Raw genomic sequence first — 21,486 nt, 5'->3', positions numbered from 1 at the left:
ATTAACATCAAATTTACCACAAGTGTACATTTACCAGCATTTTTCTCATGCCACGCCTTGGGCTCAATACCGTTGGGGTTTTGGCATTTTAGGGTTAACCTGTGGCTTCCATTAGCAGGATAAAGGTTTTTCCTTCCTCCCTGTCCTGGAGGGTCAAATTCTGAACTCTCTTGCTTAATAGAATCCATTGGCTGGCTAGCTGTGTCCTCCCTGCTAACAGCTAAGGGCACGTCTTTCTCCCCCACAGTCAATCAGGTAATTTGCATGAACACAGACACTAACTTGTTCAGTAGTTTTCAGATCCTTCACCATTACCAATTCCAAGGCTGGACTCTGTCTTAAAGAAATACCGTCCATTTTCACTAGCATGTTAGACTCAAGATCCCTTTGTCCTTCCATTACCAACCTCTGCTTCCACATAGAGTCAGATCTCAAGTTCACTGAGAGACTACAAGACATACCCAAAATGTCTAGAGATGAGAGTTTCTGACATTAGCAGAAGGCTAAACAAGCCTCTAATCCCCGGGAGGAATCAGCACCTTATCCTCAGCGGCAAAACGTGCCTTTAACACGAGGTAAGACACAGCTAATCACACACACACACATTCTATTCTCCCTCTCTCTCTCCCACAGTCGGGGGGACCAGAGATCACATGCAAATGAGCCCCTCGCCCAGTGCACCAGGCCACAGCACCCCCGATCTCTCTCCCACCCCCACAAAACCACGAGTGTAGGGAAGAGAGCGAGATCAGCCTGGGGAATCCAGGCCCATCCATGTGAAATGTGCCATAAGGCAGCCAAACACAAGGTCCATGGGACGCAGGCCTTGGCTACGGAATGGGGGACTGAGGCTGGCAAAGCTGTGACCCTGAGAAGGATTTAGAAGTTTGAGGAGGAAAGAAATGAACCGAAGGTGGCACAGCAGGTCGGTGGCAGAAACAAGACTAGAGCCCCTGTCTCCCAACGTGCAGCTTTCTGTTACCATTAAGAGGCCAGCTCAGATGCAGCTTGTCACAGAGGAGAAGCACACACCATGCTCTCTCGCAGGGTGATTTTATCTTTGTGCTTTCTTGTTTTGTTGTTTCCCTTCATCTCAGAACAAGACTCACTTGGTCTGGTGGCCTTTAGTGGAAGTGAGCAGTGTTGTTGTAGCCCTCTCTGTCCCAGGATATTAGAGAGACAAAGTGAGGGAGAAGATATGTTTTATTGGACCAAATTCTGTTGACGAGAGAGACCAGCTTTCGAGCTCACACAGCGTAAGTACATAGTTAAAACACCGCTAGAGTTCCAATGAAAACCTGGCTTTAATTTCCAACTCCCAAAGCATTTTCTGTTGCCTCCTTTAGCTCAGCAGGGAGCTTCTGCTGCAGCATCGATAAAACACATTGATCACCCGTTTCAGGATCTCTTTTGTTCTCACCCCATAAACAATGGGGTTTAACATGGGCGGAATGAGCACATAGAGGTTGGCCAGTAGGATGTGAATATAACCTGGGATGTTGTGGCCAAACCGGTGTGCAAAAAAGGAGAAAAAGGCCGGTGTGTAGAACATTAGAATAACACAGAGGTGGGAGCCGCAGGTGCGGAGAGCCTTGAGCCGGGCGGCCTTGGATGGGAGCTGGAAGACGGCCCTGAGGATCAGTCCATAAGATACAGCAATGAGCACAGCATCCAAGCCGATTGCTAAAATAGCCACAGCTAGGCCATACCAGATGTTGACTGTGATGTCGTTGCAGGCGAGCCGGGCTATGCCCATGTGCTCACAATAGGTGTGAGGCAGGAGGTTGGTTCTGCAGAACTTCAGACGCTTCACGAGAAAGATGACAGGGAAAATGATACAGAAACTTCTCGTGACAGCTGCCAGCCCCATCTTCCCGATCACAGACTTGGTTAGCATGATGGTGTATCTCAGGGGGTCGCAGATGGCAACGTACCGATCAAACGCCATGGCCAGCAGGATGGCCGACTCGGCAATAAAAATGACATGGATGAAGAACATCTGGGTCAGGCAGGAAGCAAAAGAAATGTCCCCCGCTCTAAACCAGAATACAGCCAGCATCTTGGGCACTGTAGTGGTAGATAACAGCAGATCAGCAGCGGCCAGCATGGACAGGAAAAGATACATGGGCTCATGAAGGCTTCGTTCTGTTAGTATGATGAATAGTAGGAGAGAGTTCCCAAAAAGCGCCACAATGTACATCAGACAGAAGGGGATGGAGAGCCACACCTGAGACTCTTCCATGCCTGGGATGCCGGTCAGGATGTAAGTTACAGGGTCAAAAAAGGTGTGATTGTCAGCTGGCATCATGTACCATCACTTGGATCTTCTATTCAGTTTCCAGGAACTAACAGCAAAAGAGAAAATCAGTGAAAACTCAAGTGTCAGCTAGGACTGGAATGCATTTGTTGACAGAATCACAGATACCATCAAAAACGTCATTGTGTGACAGCTGCCTGTCAGGTGGCACCATATATTCAGAAACACGGAACATCTCCATTCCAAAAGAGGGAAGATGTCTTGGACAGTTCTTGCTCCAGGTGAAGCAGGGCGCACCCTCCTGGTGTCCACAGCAGAATGTCTCCTCCGCACATTTGCTACAGTCGCTCTCAGGGCTCAAGCAGTGACTGTGAAAGTGAGTTACAGCAGCTACACGACTGGTTCTTCTGGCACTTACACTGGTTTCACACTCACTACTGCACAGTCACTCCCAGTTAGTAATGGTGTGAGAACAGAACCTCTTTTAGTCACAATCCCCCCGCTGGATCCTACTGGCTCTGAGGCCTTGACCCAACCAACACTCAAGCACACGAGTAAATTCATTCACAAGTAACTCCCACTGACTTTAATGAAAATGCTCACCTGAGTAAAGTTGCAATTTTCTCAGGATTTGGTCCTGAATATGTGAAGCCAATCTCAATGAAGGTCTGGTCTGCACTACAGACCTATGTTGGGATAACTACATTGACCAGGGGTGTGACCTTGCTGGTGGTTGCACAGACACTTTTTCCTAAAATATGTGATTAACTTTAGGAAAAACAAATAAATAGCACATAGACACATCCACATCATTGTAAGTTATGTAGGATTTTTTTTAGCAGACTCCATAACAAAAATATTACTGTGAAAAGTGATATTTGTGTGTTTGTTGTTATCAGTCGCTTTTCATGGGACACTTAGTAGGTATCTGGAAGGCTGTGAAAAGTGATGTTTGCATGTTTGTTAATAGCACTTTTCTCAGCAAGCCCCAGGACAAATTAAGCCCTGGATGGGGGGAGGGAGGGTTGGAGGCAGAGGCCGTGGGGGACATGGTGGCATGGATGTGGGCTGGGGGAGACAGTTGGGCCCTGGGGCGATGGACAGATGGATGCGAAGCCAGGAAGGCTGTGGGCCCCAGGGATGATGGAGAGGGGAGCATGAATGTGGGGCCAAGAGAGAGGGGGACGGGGGGTGAGCCCCGCAGCTGCGCGGCTGGAGCCGGGGGTTGGGACCCGCCGCCGTGTGGCTAGAAGTCAGTGCCCATGGCCAGAGCCCGGAGTTGGGTCAGGAGCTGCACGGCTGGGACAGGGAGTGTTAGGGGCTTATTCCGTCACCCTCCCACTTCCCTACCCGAAGTCCAAAGGTGCAAACAATTCAATGTTTATTGGGGTGAACTTCCAGCAAGCTTAAATCCAAGTTCCTTTTTCCTTATTTTCGAATCCCAACTTACTGATTAGTTAACCAATTATATCCCACCACCTTAATTAGTTTGCACCCAGCAAACTTAATTATACAGCAGCCAGAAACAATCACAGAACCAGACAGAGACCATGCAAATAAACAATAGCAAAGTGGGAGCTATAATGACAAAACAATGCAGAAGTGAGGATTTCACAACTACATCTAGACAGACATAAGGGATTCCCAGCTGTGTCTACTGATAAGTGAGTTCTTACCAGACAGAAAACTATCAAACGGAATTTCCTTTTACATCTTCTAGGCTCTTCCCTTTCTCTGGAGGTGACAGGAATATCAGGACAGGATTGTGTTCCTAGCAGCCCCTTAGCACCTTATTTCCATGTGACTAGTTGGGATGTGTGGATGTGACTGTTCACTTCCCAGTTTATGGCTGCCTTTGCTCCTTAGCCCAAGGCCTTAGCCTAAGAACCAGGCCTCAGACTGTCACAGTGAGAAAAGGCCCTTACACCGGCAGACAGTGATTTAGATTCTTTCTTTTATACCTCTAGAACTAGCTACGTGATAAAAATACACCTACATTCATAAATTCTAGGCCTTTGCAGACAGGCCTGAATATCTATATCCTAACAGGGAGTTGGAGCCCAGAGCCAGTGCCCGCTGCCATGTGGCCAGAGCCTGGAGCTGAGTGCTGGAGTCCGGGGCTGCGTGGCCAGAACCAGGGGTCAATGCCCACTGCCATGGAGCTGAACCCAGCACCTGCTGCTGCACTCTCGGGGATCGGCGCACACCCGGGCCCGGGGATCGGCGCACACCCGGGGCCGGGGATCGGCGGCTGCTGCCACGTGCCCGGGGATCGGATCCTGGGGCCAATGCCTGCTGCTGCACACCCAAGGCTGGAGGTCGGGGCCTGGGGCCAGCAGCCAGGACTGGGGGTCGCAGCATGCGGCTGGGGTTGGTGTCCGGGGCCAGCGGGTGCCATGGGGGTTGGAGCCTGGGGCCAGCAGCCAGGACTGGGGGTCGGAGCATGCAGCTGGGGTTGGTGTCTGGGGCCAGCGGGTGCCATGGGGGTCAGTGCCTGGGGCCAGCAGCCAGGACTGGGGGTCGGAGCATGCAGCTGGGGTTGGTGTCCGGGGCCAGCGGGTGCCATGGGGGTCAGTGCCTGGGGCCAGCAGCCTGGACTGGGGGTCGGAGCATGCAGCTGGGGTTGGTGTCCGGGGCCAGCGGGTGCCATGGGGGTCGGAGCCTGGGGCCAGCAGCCAGGACTGGGGGTCGGAGCATGCAGCTGGGGTTGGTGTCCGGGGCCAGCGGGTGCCATGGGGGTCAGTGCCTGGGGCCAGCAGCCAGGACTGGGGGTCGGAGCATGCAGCTGGGGTTGGTGTCCGGGGCCAGCGGGTGCCATGGGGGTCAGTGCCTGGGGCCAGCAGCCAGGACTGGGGGTCGGAGCATGCAGCTGGGGTTGGTGTCCGGGGCCAGCGGGTGCCATGGGGGTCGGAGCCTGGGGCCAGCAGCCAGGACTGGGGGTCGGAGCATGCAGCTGGGGTTGGTGTCCGGGGCCAGCGGGTGCCATGCGGGTCAGTGCCTGGGGCCAGCAGCCAGGACTTGGGGTCGGAGCATGCAGCTGGGGTTGGTGTCCGGGGCCAGCGGGTGCCATGCGGGTCAGTGCCTGGGGCCAGCAGCCAGGACTTGGGGTCAGAGCATGCAGCTGGGGTTGGTGTGAGGGGCCAGCGGGTGCCATGGGGGTCAGTGCCTGGGGCCAGCAGCCAGGACTGGGGGTCAGAGCATGCAGCTGGGGTTGGTGTCCGGGGCCAGCGGGTGCCATGGGGGTCGGAGCCTGGGGCCTGCAGCCAGGACTGGGGGTCAGAGCATGCAGCTGGGGTTGGTGTCTGGGGCCAGCGGGTGCCATGGGGGTCAGTGCCTGGGGCCAGCAGCCAGGACTGGGGGTCGGAGCATGCAGCTGGGGTTGGTGTGAGGGGCCAGCGGGTGCCATGGGGGTCAGTGCCTGGGGCCAGCAGCCAGGACTGGGGGTCGGACATGCAGCTGGGGTTGGTGTCCGGGGCCAGCGGGTGCCATGGGGGTCAGTGCCTGGGGCCAGCAGCTGCTGCCAGGCTCGGGGGCGAGTGCTGCATGGCCAGAGATGGGAATTAGAGCCTGCCGCCGTGGGCCAGGGGTTGGAGCCCGAACTGAAGCCGCATGGCCGAATGCCAGGGCCGCATGTCCAGAGCCAGGGGTCAGCGTCCAAAACCTGCAGGCAGAGCTGAGTGTTGGCACCTGAAGGTCCATGGCTGGAGCCCTGGTCCACGCAGCCACTGAGTCCTGCCACTGGGGCCCACCTCCCGATCACCCCAGGGCAGCAGCCCGAGCCTCATTGTCCTCGCCCCCCGAGGTAGAGAATTCACTGTGCTCCTGCAGCGCTGTGCCCACCTGTCTCCAGGGGCCGTGCAGGGTGGCATATCCAGGAGGAACAGGGAGGGAGGGGAGAGGGACCGATGCTTTGCCTCCCCCCATCACCACTGAGGAAGCTGTGGAGGCCACAGGGAAACCCGCCGGTGGCCACATTTGTGGAACGTCGGCACAGAGCATCTTTGAGAACTCACCCCAGCGGCGCAGCTGGGCCCCTGCAGCATTTCAAGCCCAGCCCTGCCCGTAGCTCTGCTACAGAGAACTACAGCTGCAGTAGGTGGGACGTCCCTATCACAGCAGCCCTTACAATCGGCTGCTCCTGGGTTCTACAATTCGGACATTCACAGCTATGCTCCTGGAAACCACCTAATTTCTGCCAACTTGAACGGACCCAGTCCTGGGGTCCTTATGGCGTTAATGGAAGTGTTCTCTGAGTGAAGGCCTCAGGATTTCGGGTGCAGAATATTACAGGGCCTGAGTAGATTTACTCTGAACAGTCACATTAACCAAGAATGGCTCAGTCCAGGGCCCACTGAGGTCAGCAGCAAGACCCCAGTGACGTCCGTGGAAGTGGATCAGGGTAACCTGGTGACCTCTTCCTAACACCGAACCTCAGCGCAGTCACAGGAGTGTTATCTCAATGCCCCGGCTCCCGTCCTGCCCCTGCACTCAGAGTTACACATCCCCAGACTATCCAACCCCAGCTCAAACATTGCACAGGTTTCATGTCTTTCCATTCGCCCCTTCACAGATTCATTCCATGCAAACGACTCACCAGGCTCCGGCCCCAGCTGGGGAGGAGGAATCTGCCTGTGACCGGGTCGGGGAGCTGCAGGCGATGGGGAATCTGCACTGGCCAGGGCTGAGGTACAGGGATATTTATATTACTGCCCTGTGAATCCCAGCAGGGACTCAGAGCCAGCACAGAGCCACAGGGACCTGGCCTCTGTGACTGGCTCAGGTGGTGAAGAGCAGCAAAGAATTAACCCTTTCCTCCTCTCACCTGTTTGCTCTGATTATTTCTCCTTTTGTACATTATTTAGAAAGGTCCTTGTGACACTGAGACCCCCAGCAAAGAGTTCCCTGTTCTTTGCAACATCTCATCTCAGGCCTGACAAACTCACTACAGCACACACACGTCTTACAGAATATTTACCCATAAAGAGTAGCATGTGAGATGTGTGTAGAAAGCTTGTAACTTCTCAAGCTTTATAACCATTGCAAAAGATATGTCCAGGTAATAGTTAACAGATAACATATTGATATTGACAGTGTGTTTTATGGACTTGGAGTAGAAGTTAGTCACCAGGGCATAATGTGTTTTGGTGATGGCCATTCCAGGAGGGCGTCATCACCCCACCCTGCGTAGCCGGGGATGTAATGCCAGGCTCAGTTCTCCATCCTTGCTCCAGCCCAAGATGAGAAATAGAAAACCATCAGAGACAACTGCAGTCAGCACCACTTGGAGGTAAATGAAGGAACATTATAACCGACAGGATTGCCCTACCTACAGCAAGGCCAGCTCCAGGAACCAGCCCAGCAAGCAGGTGCATAGGGCGGCCCAGGGGAAGGGGCGGCACGTCGGGCTCTTCGGCGGCGGGTCACTCGGTCCCTCTCGGAGGGAAGGGCCTGCCGCCGAAGAAGAAAGCGGCACGGTGGAGGTGCCGCCGATCGCGGGTGTGGTTTTTTTCTTTCACCGCTTGGGGCGGCAAAAACCTTGGAGCCGGCCCTGGCCTACAGGGGTGAAAATAATAATAATAAATTCTTATCCGTACATGGGCCGACTCCGGGCCCCAGAACAGGCCTCCCGCAGCCAGCCCATCTGTGCTGCCTGGCCTCCACTGCCCAGGCTCCGGCGGTGATTTAAAAGGGACCAGGCGCCAGGAGAGAAGAGTTACCAGAGTTAATGACCACACACGTTTTGGAAGGGAGAGTGACCCCCATGGCTCGGGGTTTGAGCCAATCTCTGTTAGCGATAAGGATGGGACGCAGGGTATGAGGGGAAGATTATCCCATATCCCCCTCATGAGAGATTCTCACAGCTTCTTCTGAAGCATCTGGTGCTGGCCACTGCTGGAGACAGGTTACTGGAGACCCGGCTCTGATCCAGTCTGGTGGTTCTCATGTTCCTCCACCAAGGAGCAGAGTTGACCTGCTGCACAGCTCCTATGGACTGTGAGAATTGATGTTTAACCACAAATGGAGCTGGCACTTTCCAAAAGTGAGCTGCTGATTTGGGAGGCCTCTTTTCTCTAGCCCCCAACCTGGGACACACCTCAGCCAAGATTTCAAGAGGCGCTGAGCTCTCGCAGCTCCCACACTCTGCCACTGGAGTGGCGGGTGCTCAGCGGCTGTGAAAATCCAGACCCTGGATGACTCAAGCTCAGCATCCAAACAGGAGCGGCGGATAGGGATGCCAACTTTCCGATTACAGAGCACTAAACACCCTTGCCCTGCCCCTCCCCTTCTCCGAGGCCCAGCCCCCCGCTCCCTCCATCCCTGCTCCCTCCCTCCCTCGCTCTCCCCCGCCCTTGCTCACTTGCTCATTTTCACTGGGCATGGCAGGGGGGTGGAGGTGCAGAAGGAGGTGAGGGCTCTGGCTGGGGGTGCGGGCTCTGGGGTGGGGCCAGGAATGAGGGGCTTGGAGTATGGGAGGGGACTCTGGGCTGAGGTAGGGGGTTGAGGTGCAGGACAAGTTTTGGGGTGCGGGCGGCGCTTACCTCAGACGGCTCCTGGAAGCGGCCCGCATGTCCCTCTGGCTCCTAGGCAGAGGCACAGTCTGGAGGCCACGGTTCCCGGCCAATGGGAGCTATGGAGCTGGCGCTTGGGGCGGGGAGAACGCGGGGAGCCCCCTGGCCACCCCCTGCCTGTGGCCAGAAATGCTGGTGGCTTCTGGAAGCTCCGCAGAGCCAGGGTAGACAGGGCGCCTGCCTTAGCCCTGTTGCACCGTCATCCAGATTTTTAATGGCCCGGTCAGAGGTGCTGACCGGAGCCACCAGATGGGCTGTCCTGATTGCCTCTGTCTGCGAGGGGCTGAGTCAGAGAATTTGTCTTCTCAGCACAGACTTGACTGGCAGCAATAGTAAAGGGCGCCAGGAGAGAAGGCTGCCATCGGCCTGTTTGGCTCTGTCTCCATTACTGTCTGGGCATCAGGGACCACAGGTCTTTTGGGTCGGTTTACAGGGCCCCTAGGTGCTAGAACACACCTCTGACAAAGTGGGTTTTTCCTCCTTATTATGTTGTACGCGAGCCTATTTGAGTCTTACAGTTTTGCATGAATACTGTGGGTGCCTCAGTTTCCCCGTGTGCTGCACCAATGCCTAGGTGGTAGGAATATGGGTGTGTGACTTTTGCTGAGGCCCTCGGGGCCAGGTGAGGCGGTTCCAGCTGCCTGCACGTAAGTGATGGCCGGTGCCCTCCGTCACCTGAGACCCAGGAGGGGGATGCGACCAGGTGACACTTCGCCCAGGAAGTGAGACAAAGACCAGGAGGAGGAGCAGCAGGTGTGTTGGAAGTCAGTCCCCTGGAAGCTGGGCAATTTGTTGTGAGGGACTCAGAGGGAGGGGAGTCTGGGGTGCCCGGCCTGGAGTCCTCCCAAGGTGGAGTTTGCTGAAAGTCACTGATTTCTGAGCTAACAAGTTCTGTTCTACATTCTGTTCCTTCGACAAATAAACCTGCTGATTTACACGCTGGCTGAGAGTCACGGCTGACTGCAGAGTCGGGGTGCAGGGCCCTTTGGCTTCCCCACAAACGCCTCCTTCACCGTGGGGGTTTTCACCATGACCCGGATGATGCCGGGGTTGGCAGAATCACTGGGCAGGCGAGGGTGATCTCTCTGCTGTCAGTCATGCTTCGTGAGGCTCAGGGAGGGCAAAGGAGAGCTGGAGTGTGGGGGGCCTGGGTTTGTTTCACTGTGGTGATATTTTTAGTATTGTTCTTGCTGCTGGGATCACAGATCTATGGGTGGTGGAGCAAGGTTCTCTAGCAGGGTTGGGGATAAAACCCAGATGTCCTGAGTCAGAGTCCTGATTCAGGAGCCTGTGTGGATTTTGCCGCATTTTATACCTTGAGGGAGCATCCTGTAACCCCCATATTCCTCATTTATATTAAATTGTGATCTTCCGTAAAAATCATGCCATGTGAGCTATGAAGGGAGAGGTTATGAACTGCTGAAAGCCACTGTCCTAGCTAAATATGTAGCTCTTTTGTCCATATGAAGTTAAGAGAATTGTGTTGTATGGTTGGGACTAAAACATGCTGTAAGTTGGGGAATCAGCCAGATATTAGCTCCCCAGAGACAACAACAAGGAAAGTAACCAACACCTGGGCGGGGTGTGAAATAGCCCATCAACAGCCATTGTACAGCAAGGGAGCTACAAATCAATGACTCACCAGCATGATGCCACACCAGGGGAATTGCTCAACCTTGCCTACTGGAAACCAATGCCCCCCAGACATGCCTGGACTTGTGCTTTCCAAGCACATGGGACTGAGGGTATAAAACAGGCCAAGCATGGGGCCCCTGTGTCCTTTCTCCTGCCCCCCCCCCCCCAAAATGCTACAAAAAACAAGGACACTGAGAAGAATGAAGATGTCCACAGAGGGGACTGTCCCAGGTTTCAAGGGTGAAAACCTTTTCAAGGGTGAGCTGTATAAGTAGGAGAATTGCCAGCAGATGGAGGGACGTGATCATCCCCCTCTATTCAGCATTGGTAAGGTCTCATCTGGAGTATTGTGTCCAATTTTGGGCCCACACTACAAGAAGGATGTGGAAAAATTGGCGAGAGTCCAGCAGAGGGCAACAAAAATGATTAGGAATCAGAGGGGTAGCCGTGTTAGTCTGAATCTGTAAAAAGCAACAGAGGGTCCTGTGGCACCTTTGAGACTAACAGAAGTATTGGGAGCATAAGCTTTCATGGGTAAGAACCTCACTTCTTCAGATGCAAGAGGTACATTTTAAAAATGTTTAGGGGGCTGGAGCACATGACTTACGAGGAGAGGCTGAGGGAACTGGGGTTGTTTAGTATGCAGAAGAGAAGAATGAAGGGGGATTTGATAGCAGCCTTCAACTACCTAAAAGGGGATTCCAAAGAGGATGGATCTAGACTGTTCTCAGTGGTTCTAGATGACAGAATAAGGAACAATGGTCCCCAGTCGCAGTGGGAGTGGTCTAGGTTGGATATTAGGAAACACTATTTCACTAGGAGGGTGGTGAAGCACTGGAATGGGTTACCTAGGGAGGTGGTGGAATCTCCTTCCTTAGAGGTTTTTAAGGTCAGGCTTGACAAAGCCTTGGCTGGGATGATTTAGTTGGGGTTGGTCGTGCTTTGAGCAGGGGGTTGGACTGGATGACCTCCTGAGGTCTCTTCCAACCCTAATATTCTATGATTCTGTGACCTGTGTATTATGAACTGCGATATCCAGTGGGGTGAGAAAAACTGCTTAATCTAGATGTTGCCCAGTCTAATAGGGTTGAGAATTTAGACAGTGTGCTTATATTTCATTTTATTTTGGTAACCAATCTGACTTTTTGCCTATCACTTAATATTACTTAAAATCTATCTTTTGTAGTCAATACATTTGTTTTACTGTTTATCTTTACCATTGGGTTTGTATGAAGTGTGTGGCAAAACTGTCCACTTTCCATTGATTAAGTGCTGAACCAATTAATAAATTTGCACGGCTCATCTTGAGCAGTACAAGACGGTGTCTTCCTGAGGTACAGTGCTGGGAGCTGGGGGGATTTGGCTGGTCCCTTTCCCTGTGTGATTCATGAGTGGCTCTGAGAGTATTCATGCAATCTAGCTGGGTGTGGGGCTCCACATGCAGTTGTGCTGAGTGATAACACCTGGAGGTGGATTTGGGGAAAGTGGTGGATGAGATATATCTTTCAGAGGGGTAGCCGTGTTAGTCTGTATCAACAAAAACAATGAGGAGTCCTTGTTACACCTTAGAGACTAACAAAGTTATCTGGGCATAAGCTTTCATGGGCTAGAACCCACTTCATCAGAAGCATGGAGTGAAAAACACAGTAGCAGGTATATTTATACACAGCATATAAAAGGATGGGAGTTGCCTTACCAGGTGGGGGGTCAGTCTAATGAGACAATTTAATTATGAGTAGAATACCAAGGGAGGAACAATCACTTTCGTAGTGGTAATGAGAGTGGCCCATTTCAAACAGTTGACAAGAAGATGTGAGTAACCATAGGGGGAAATTAGTAAGGTAAAATTAGGTTTTGTAATGACCCATCTGTGATGGGTTGGATCACAGAAACCCCCTTGGAAACTGCTAACGTATGTGCCAAGACTACTTCTGCCCCTGCTTTCCCTGCCTTCCCAGCTTGGGACTTCAGTGCCCTGCCTGGTTTGAGCCAGACCCACCAGCCTGCTGCAAGCCCAGACCCAGGTCTGAACCACATCCCCTAATAGCTTCAGGCTTAATTGAAAGCAGGTTAAGAAGTGTTCCTGTCTTTAACACTCAGATGCTCAACTCCCAATGGGGTCCAAACCCCAAATAAATCCGTTTTACTCATAAATTGTTTGCCCTCTATAACACTGATAGAGAGATATGCACAGCTGTTTGCCTCCCCCCCCCCAGTATTAATACATACTCTGGGTTAATTAATAAGTAAAAAGTGATTTTATTAAATACAGAAACTAGGATTTAAGTGGTTCCAATTAGTAACAGGCAGAACAAAGTGAATTACCAAGCAAAATAAAATAAAACACGCAAGTCTATGCCTAATACAGTAAGAAAACTGAATACAGATAAAATCTCACCCTCAGAGTTGTTTCAATAAGCTTCTATCACAGACTGGACGCCTTCCTAGTCTGGGCACAATCCTTTCCCCTGGTACCGTCCTTGTTCCAGCTCAGGTGGTAGCTAGGGGATTTCTCATGACTGCAGCCCCCTTTGTTCTTTTCCACTCACTTATATAACTTTTGCATAAGGCAGGGATCCTTTGTCCTTCTCTGGGTTCCCACCTTTCTTTCTCAATGGAAAAGCACCAGCTTAAAGATGGATTCCAGTTTAGGTGACATGATCACATGTCACTGTAAGACTTCATTACCCACTTACCAGCACACACATATACAGGAAGACTTGCAAGTAAACAGAGCCATCTACAGTCAATTGTCCTGGTTAATGCGAGACATTAAGATTCCAAATCACCATTAATGGTCCACACTTTGCATAACTACAATAAGACCTCAGAGTTATCTTTCATATTTCTAGTTTCAGATACAAGAATGATATCTTTATACAAATAGGATGAACACATTCAGTAGATTATAAGCTTTGTAATGATACCTTACAAGAGACCTTTTGCATGAAGCATATTCCAGTTACATTATATTCACATTCATCAGCATACTTTCATAAAATCACATAGATTGAAACATCACACAATCCACTGCCAGTCTTTAATCAGGCCTAATTTGATGGTGTCCAGTTTGCAAATTAATTCCAGTTCTGCAGTTTCACGTTGGAATCTGTTTTTGAAGTTTTTTGGTTGAAGAATTGCCACTTTTAAGTCCATTATTGAATGACCAGGGAGGCTGAAGTGTTCTCCTGCTGCTTTTTGAATGTTGTAATTCCTGATGTCAGATTTGTGTCCATTTATTCTTTTGCATAGAGACTGACCGGTTTGGCCAATGTACATGGCAGAGGGGCATTGCTGGCACATGATGGCATATATCACTTTGATAGATGTGCAGGTGAACAACCCCTGATGGTGTGGCTGATGTGGTTAGGTCCTATGATGGTGTCCCTTGAATAGTTATGCAGACAGAGTTGGCAGCGGGGTTTGTTGCAGGGATCGGTTCCTGGGTTAGTGTTTTTGTTGTGTGGTGCGTAGTTGCTGGTGAGTATTTGTTTCATGTTGGAGGGCTGTCTGTAAGTGAGGACTGGCCTGTCTCCCAAGGTCTGTGAGAATAAGGGATCATCCTTCAGGATAGGTTGTAGATCCTTGATGGTGCACTGGGGAGGTTTATTTGGGGGCTGTAGGTGATGGCTAGTGGTTTTAGATATCTTGACTTTAGAAAAGCTTTTGATACGGTCTCCCACAGTATTCTACCCAGTAAGTTAAAAAAGTATGGATTGGATGAATGGACTATAAGGTGGATATAAAGCTGCTAGATCGTTGGGCTCAATGGGTTGTGATCAAAGGATCAATGTCTAGTTGACAGCTGGTATCAAGCGGAGTGCCTCAGGTGTCTGTCCTGGGGCTGGTTTTGTTTAACATCTTCATTAATGATCTGGATAATGGGATGGATTGCACCCACAGCAAGTTTGCAGATAGCACTAAGCTGGGGGGTGAAGTAGATACGGTGGAGGAGTAGGGTCCAGAGTGACCTAGACAAATTAGAGGATTGGGCCAAAAGAAATCTGATGAGGTTCAACAAGGACAAGTGCAGAGTCCTTCCCTTAGGACGTAAGAATCCCATGCACTGCTACAGGCTGGGGACAGATGGCTAAGCGGCAGTTCTGCAGAAAAGGACCTGGGGATTACCGTGGACGAGAAGCTGGATATGAGTCAGCAGTGTGCCGTTGTTTCCAAGAAGTCCAACGGCATATTGGGCTGCTTTAGTAGGAGCATTGTTAGCAGATTGAGGGAAGTGATTATTCCCCTCTATTCGGCACTAGTAAGGGCACATCTGGAGTAAGGGGTCCAATTTTGGGCCTCCCACTACAGAACAGATGTGAACAAATTGGAGAGAGTCCAGGGGAGAGCAACAGAAATGATTAGGGAGCTGGGGCACATGATTTATGAGGAGAGGCTGGTTTGATAGCAGCCTTCAACTACCTGAACGGGGGTTCCAAAGAGGATGGAGCTCGGCTGTTCTCAGTGGTGGCAGATGACAGGACAAGGAGCAATGGTCTCAAGTTGCAGTGGGGGAGGTCTAGGTTGGATATTAGGAAAATATATTTCACTAGGAGGGAGGTGAAGCACTGGAATGGGATACCTGGGGAGGTGGTAAAATCTCTATCCTTAGAGGTTTTTAAGGCCTGGTTTGACAAAGCCCTGGCTGGGATGATTTAGTTGGGGTTGGTCCTGCTTTGAGCAGGTGGTTGGATTAGATGACCTCCTGAGGTCCCTTCCAACAGTAATCTTCTAAACAAAGGGTAGGAATTAATGGTCCATTTTCACAATAGAGTAAGGTAAACAGCAGGGTCCCCCATGTATCTGTACTGGGACCAGTGCTGTTCAACACATTCCTTAATGATCTGGAAAAGGGAGTGAACAGTGAAGTGGCAAAGTTTGCAAGGATACAAAATTATTCAAGATAGTTAAATCCAAAGTTGACTGAGAAAAGTTACAAAGGGATCTCACAAAACTGGATGACTTGGCAATGAAATGGACGATGAAATTCAGCATTGATAAGTGCAAAATGATGCACAATGGAAAAAATCATCTTAACTATACATATGTAAGGATGGGGTCTAAATTAGCTGATACCACCCAATAAAGAGATTGTGGAGTCGTCATGGGTAGTTCTTTGAAAACTTCTGCTCCATGCACAGCAGTCGTCAAAAGGGCTAATAGATTGTTAAGAACCATTCATAAATGGATAGAAAATGTTATACTGCCACTATATAAATCCACGGTACGCCCACACCTTCAATAGTGTGTCCACTTCTGGTAGCCCCACCTCAAAAAGGACATAGTATAATTTGGAAAGAGTCAGAGAAGGGTAACAAACATGATTAAGGGTATAGAATGGCTTCCATCTGAGGAGAGACTAAAAAGACTTGGATTGTTCAGCTTAGAAAAGAGACAACTAAGGGAGGATATGACAGAGGTCTATCACAATCATGTTGTGGAGAAAGTGAATAGAGAAATGTTATTTACTTACACACACAATGCAAAAACCAAGGGTTACCTGATGAAATAATAGGCAGCAGATTTAATACAAACAAGAGAAAGTATTTTTTCATGGAGCACAGAGCTAACCTGTGGAACTCATTGCCAGGGGATGTTGTGATGGCCAAAGGATTAAAAAAAGAATTAGATAAGAAAATGGAGAATAGGTCCATCAATGGCTATAAGCTGAGATGATTGGGGGTGCAAACCCATGCTGCTGGCGTCCCAAAACCTCTGACCGCCAGAATCCAGGATGGGACGAGAGGGGATGGATCACTTGATGAGTGTCATGTTCTGTTCACCCCCGTGAAGCACCTGGCCCTGGCCACTGTCGGAAAACGGGGCACTGGGCTAGGTGGACCTTTGGCCTGACCCAGTATATACCGTTCTTATGTTCTTATGAGACATTTCTTCTCAACAGCTGCAGGAATGGAAGGTGAGTATAAAAGGAAAAAAGATTCCCACAGCATTTCTGCTTGATGTTGTGTGACGTTAGCAGAAGGTCAAACAAGCCTCCAAGCCCCAAAAGGAGTCATCATGTTATCCTCAGCGTCAAAACATTCCTTTAGCACAGAGTAAGACACAGCTAATCGCACACACACGATTTTATTCTCCCTCTCTCTCCCACAGTCGGGAGGAGTGAAGAGTGTGTGTAAATGAGCCCCGCGCCCATGCACCAGGCCACAGACCCCCACGATCTCTCTCCCACCCAGCCACCCCCACAAAGCCATGAGTGTAGGGAAGACAGCGAGATCAGCCTGGGGAAGACGGGCTCATTCATGCAAAATGTGTCATAAGGCAGCAAAACACAAGGTCCATGGGATGCAGGCCTTGGGTACGGAATGGGGGAGTGAGGCCGGCAAAGCAGTGACCCTGAGAAGGATTTAGGAGTTTGAGAAGGAAAGAAAGTAACCCAAGTGGCACAGCAGGTCGGTGGCAGAACCAAGACTAGAGCCCCTGTCTCTCAACGTGCAGCCCAGTGCACTTCCCACGGGCCTTTGGCATGGCCCTCTTGGCTGCTGCTTTCTGTTGCCATTAAGAGTCCAGCTCAGATGCAGCTTGTCAGACAGGAGATACACACACTGTGCTCTCACTCTCTCTCATGCTGATGTTTACCTTTGCTCTTTCTTGTTTTGCTATTTCCCTTCAACTTAGAACAAGACTCACTCGGTCTGGCTGCCTTCTGTGGCAGTGCGCAGTGCTGTTGTAGCCATGTCAGTCCCAGGATACTAGACAGACGAAGTGGGGGAGTAAATAGCTTTCATTGGACCCAAATTCTGTTGGCGAGAAAGACCAGCTTTTGAGCTTACACAGTGTAAGTACATAGTAAAAACACCCCTAGAGTTCCAATGAAAACCTGGCTTTAATTTCCAACTCCCAAAGCATTTTCTGTTGCCTCCTTTAGCTCAGCAGGGAGCTTCTGCTGCAGCATCGATAAAACACATTGATCACCCGTTTCAGGATCTCTTTTGTTGTTACCCCATAAACAATGGGGTTTAACATGGGAGGAATGAGCACATAGAGGTTGGCCAGTAGGTTGACAATATAACCTGGGAGGATGTGCCCAAACAGGTGTGCTAAAGAGGAGAAAACAGCCGGCACGTAGAACATCAGTATGACACAGACATGGGAGCCGCAGGTGCGGAGAGCCTTGAGCCGGGCTTCCTTGGATGGGAGCAGGAAGACGGCCCTGAGGATCAACCCATATGATACAGCAATAAGCACAATATCTAAACCAATTACTAAAATAGCCACAGCTACGCCATACCAGACGTGGACTGTGATGTCATTGCAGGCCAGCCGGGCTAGGATCATGTGCTCACAATAAGCGTGAGGCAGGAGGTTGGTTCTGCAGAACTTCAGCTGCTTCATGAGAACGACGAGAGGAAAAATGATACAGAAACTTCTTGTGACAACTGCCAGCCCCATCTTCCCGATCACAGACTTGGTTAGCACAGCGCTATATCTCAGGGGGTTGCAGATGGCAACGTACCGATCAAACGCCATTGCCAGCAGGATGGCCGACTCGGCAATAAAACTGACATGGATGAAGAACATCTGGGTCAGGCAGGCAGCAAAAGAAATTTCTCCAGCTCTAAACCAGAATACAGCCAGCATCTTGGGCACCGTAGTGGTAGATAACAGCAGATCAGCAGTGGCCAGCATGGACACGAATAGATACATGGGCTCATGGAGGCTTTGTTCTGTTAGTATGATGAATAGTAGGAGAGAGTTACCAAAAAGTGATGCAATGTAAATAAGACAGAAGGGGATGGCGATCCAGAAATGAGACTCCTCCGTACCCGGGATGCCGATCAGGATGTAACTAACAGGGTCAAAAACAGTGTGATTGTCAGCTGGCATCATGTACTATCACTTGGATCTTCTATTCATTTTCCTGTAACTCACAGCAAAAGAGAAAATCAGTGAGAACTGTAGTGTCAGCTAGGACTGGAATGCATTTGTTGAGAGAATCATAGATACCATCAAAAACTTCATTGTGTGACAACTGCCTGTCGTGTGTGACCGGAAATCCAGAAACACTCTCATACTGTGGAACTGTAGTAGGAAGAGACCCTGAGACATAAGCCCTTGTATTAGAGGCCTAGTATGAGGCCTGAGACCTGAGCTAAAATAACGGTCAAAGCCTTGTTGATATAAAGCAAAATTAGTCTGGTAGCTAGAGGCAGGCCCTCCTCACAGAATCTGACAAGCACAGGGCTGATATTTCAAAACCACACATTTCTACGAGGTGCTGGGCACAGAGTACTCACGCAAACACAATTTCAGAAGGGTTGTACCAGAACACCTCAATATCAGCACATTCCCTAAAGATAACAGGAACATGGTTACCCATCCTAAAGATATGGTCAGGTTGACAGTGTGATGGATAGAGGCGTACGAGGTGATGGGTGGTAAACGGCTACGTCAGAAGGTGTCAATTAACTGCTTTAGAGGGTCAGTATGTAACTTGTTTGTATTGATGTATAAAATGGAGCCTGAAAGTGAGTGTCTCTGTCTAGCCTAGGGAGGAACGGAAAGTCCCACTGTTCACTGAGCTGGTTCATTATTACTGGCATACATGTATTAGTGTTCGTCTGTAGTCTTCAGGATACTAGTACCGTGCTTCATCGACAATAAACCTGGCTGTTTGCCTTCGTACCTTAACGTATCTTGTGGTCATTGTGTGGTTCACTCGAGGTCTGCTATGCCAACTGTCTGTGCAGAGCTGGGACAGGACACAGACAGAACATACACACACACAGACGAACATTTTACTACACTGGTGACCCACAATAAGTAACGTACTGCCCCTCTGACATAACATCTCCATTCCAGAAGAGGGAAGATGGTTTGGATGGTTCTGGCCCCAGGTGAAGCAGGGCGCGCCGTCCTGGTGTTGCTGTCCACAGCAGAATCTCTCCTCTGCACGTTAGCTATAGTTGCTCTCAGAGCTCAAGCAGTGACTGTGAAAGTGAGTTACAGCAGCTACACGACTGGTTCTTCTGGCACTTACACTGGTTTCACACTCACTACTGTGCAGTCACTCCCAGTTAGTAATGGTGTGAGAGCAGAACCTCTTTCAGTCACAATCCCCCCGCTGGATCCTACTGGCTCTGAGGCCTTGACCCAACCAACCCTCAAGCACACGAGTAAATTCATTCACAAGCAACTCCCACTGACTTTAATGAAAATACTCACCTGAGTAAAGTTGCAAGTGTTTTCAGGATTTGGTCCTAAATAAGTGGGACAATCTCAATTAAGCTCTGGTCTACACTACAGACCTAATCGGGATAACTATGTTGCTCTGGGTTGTGAAAAATCCACACCCGTGAGCGACATAGATACACCGACCTGACGTCCTGTGTAGACAAAGCTACCGCCTCTCGGGGAGAAGGATTAACTACTCTGCCGGGGGAGGTCTCTGCCATCAGTGCAGAGCGTCTCCAGTAACGCACCACAGCGGTGCAGCTGCGCTGATGCAGTATTTTAAGCCTAGCCGAGCTGGTAGCTCTGCTCCAGAGAACTACAGCTGCAGTGGGTGGAGGGGGACCAAACATCCCATTTTTAAAGGGGCAGTCCCGTATTTAAGCCCTCGTGCAGGTGTCCCAACTTTTTCTTCAAGCAGGCAATGTATCCCGTATTTTCTATCTCCCCCCATCCGTACTAGCAGGTCCTGATGCTGGCCAGATCCCTCCTTCCCAGATGCCCGCCTACCAACGGTGAGTGGGGGAATCTAGGCCCAACGATGGGGGTGGGGGTGGAAGGATGGTGGCAGGGCTAAGATGCAGCATATGGGGCCGGCTGTTCCCCCTGCTGCTCCCTCAGCTGAGCCCACCCTATGTGCCGGCTCTTGGCCATCAGGGCCCCACCCCCCGTCCCGTGTCCCACCATCACTGGCAGCGCACTGTGACCTGCAGTGGCCGGTGAGTGTGGGCAGGCACCAGGCCGTGGTTACGTGTCGCCTCTGCTGCCCACCCGTCAGCCCTTTACATGCTCCTCCTCTCGCTGTCCTCTCCCTGCTTTGCCCATTTGCCCTCCCCAACCAGCCCCACTGCTCCTCCATGTCCTCCCCAGGGAGGCACGTCCCGCTCCCAGCGCTGTGCGGAGAACCAGTCCCACTGCTCCTCCATGTCCCCCCAGCAGGGCACGTCCCGCTCCCAGCGCTGTGCGGAGAACCAGCCCCTTGTCAGAGCACTCAGCTCACCAGCAGCCTGGCTGGCAGGCTCCTTCCTTCCCCCACTGGCTCTGGCTGGGCCGGCGCCCTGGGAAAGCCCCAGACCATCCGGCCTGGGGCGCTGGCCAGGAGGTGCTGAGACCTGCATGTGCCGAAGCCCCGCACAGCGCTGGCCTGGGGAAGCCTCTCTGCCCCTCAGCTAAGCTGTGGAGTGGGGGGGGGGGGGGAAGCAATTTCCAGCCTGTTCATGCCCCGAACCTGCAGGCTTCACAGCAGCCCCCAGGGCAGGGGCTTAGCACCACCTTCACCCCCCAGCCTGGATCCTGCCCCTGGGGGTGCTGGGCTGCTCTGTCCCCCAGACACCCTCCCCTGCTGAGCCACCTCTCTGGCCCCTTTGCTGAAGCCCCTGCAGTCAGCTTCCCTGGGCCCTAGTGCACAATGCAGCCTTAGGGCTTAACCCCTTCCTGCCCGTGCTGTAGTTAGGGGACAGGAGGTAGCTGGGTTACATCGCGTGTTCAGCAGCAGCCTGGAGGTTTAGATGCCTTTTGATACTGTGCGGGCAGGAAGGGACAAGCTGCTTCCAGCAAAGGGAACGCCGGGGGGCAGGGGGTTGAGGGGAGGGGAGAAGAGAAGAGACAAGCTCTGCAAAGACACGAGCCAGGTCATCTTCACAGCTGAGGATGTGAGGGAGATTCCCAAACCTGAGCCATTCATTTTAGGTGAGGAATCTGAGGAACTGTCCCAGATTGAGGTGTCATTAGAGGAGGTTTTCATAGAATATCAGAGTTGGAAGGGACCTCAAGAGGTCATCTAGTCCAACCCCCTGCTCAAAGCAGGACCAATTCCCAGCTAAATCATCCCAGCCA

The 21,486-nt window shown here is 51.2% G+C and overlaps 3 protein-coding genes across 3 annotated transcripts; all 3 read right to left on the bottom strand.

The window, feature by feature from the left end:
- Positions 1–1,342: 1,342 nt before the first annotated feature.
- Positions 1,343–2,308, bottom strand: LOC128833021 (olfactory receptor 52B2-like). Its single transcript, XM_054020870.1, has one exon. It carries the CDS (start codon positions 2,306–2,308, stop codon positions 1,343–1,345), a length of 966 nt encoding a protein of 321 aa, XP_053876845.1.
- A 2,090-nt stretch (positions 2,309–4,398) lies between these two features.
- LOC128846570 (uncharacterized) lies at positions 4,399–5,709 on the bottom strand. The gene has a single exon (XM_054045801.1). The coding sequence runs from the start codon at positions 5,707–5,709 to the stop codon at positions 4,399–4,401; it is 1,311 nt and encodes a 436-aa protein (XP_053901776.1).
- Positions 5,710–17,343: 11,634 nt separating this feature from the next.
- On the bottom strand, positions 17,344–18,309 carry LOC128833020 (olfactory receptor 52B2-like). Its single transcript, XM_054020854.1, has one exon. The coding sequence runs from the start codon at positions 18,307–18,309 to the stop codon at positions 17,344–17,346; it is 966 nt and encodes a 321-aa protein (XP_053876829.1).
- Positions 18,310–21,486: the final 3,177 nt, after the last annotated feature.

This window comes from Malaclemys terrapin, chromosome 1 (assembly GCF_027887155.1).
Source record: "Malaclemys terrapin pileata isolate rMalTer1 chromosome 1, rMalTer1.hap1, whole genome shotgun sequence".
NCBI lineage: Eukaryota > Metazoa > Chordata > Testudines > Emydidae > Malaclemys > Malaclemys terrapin.
The sequence above is the reverse complement of the archived record's forward strand: the minus strand, read 5'-3'. Positions and strand labels throughout refer to the sequence as shown.

Bases quoted from the DNA above. Each gene is read 5' to 3' on its own strand.
- LOC128833021 (XM_054020870.1), bottom strand. From the start codon at position 2,308: ATGATGCCAGCTGACAATCACACCTTTTTTGACCCTGTAACTTACATC.
- LOC128846570 (XM_054045801.1), bottom strand. From the start codon at position 5,709: ATGTCCGACCCCCAGTCCTGGCTGCTGGCCCCAGGCACTGACCCCCAT.
- LOC128833020 (XM_054020854.1), bottom strand. From the start codon at position 18,309: ATGATGCCAGCTGACAATCACACTGTTTTTGACCCTGTTAGTTACATC.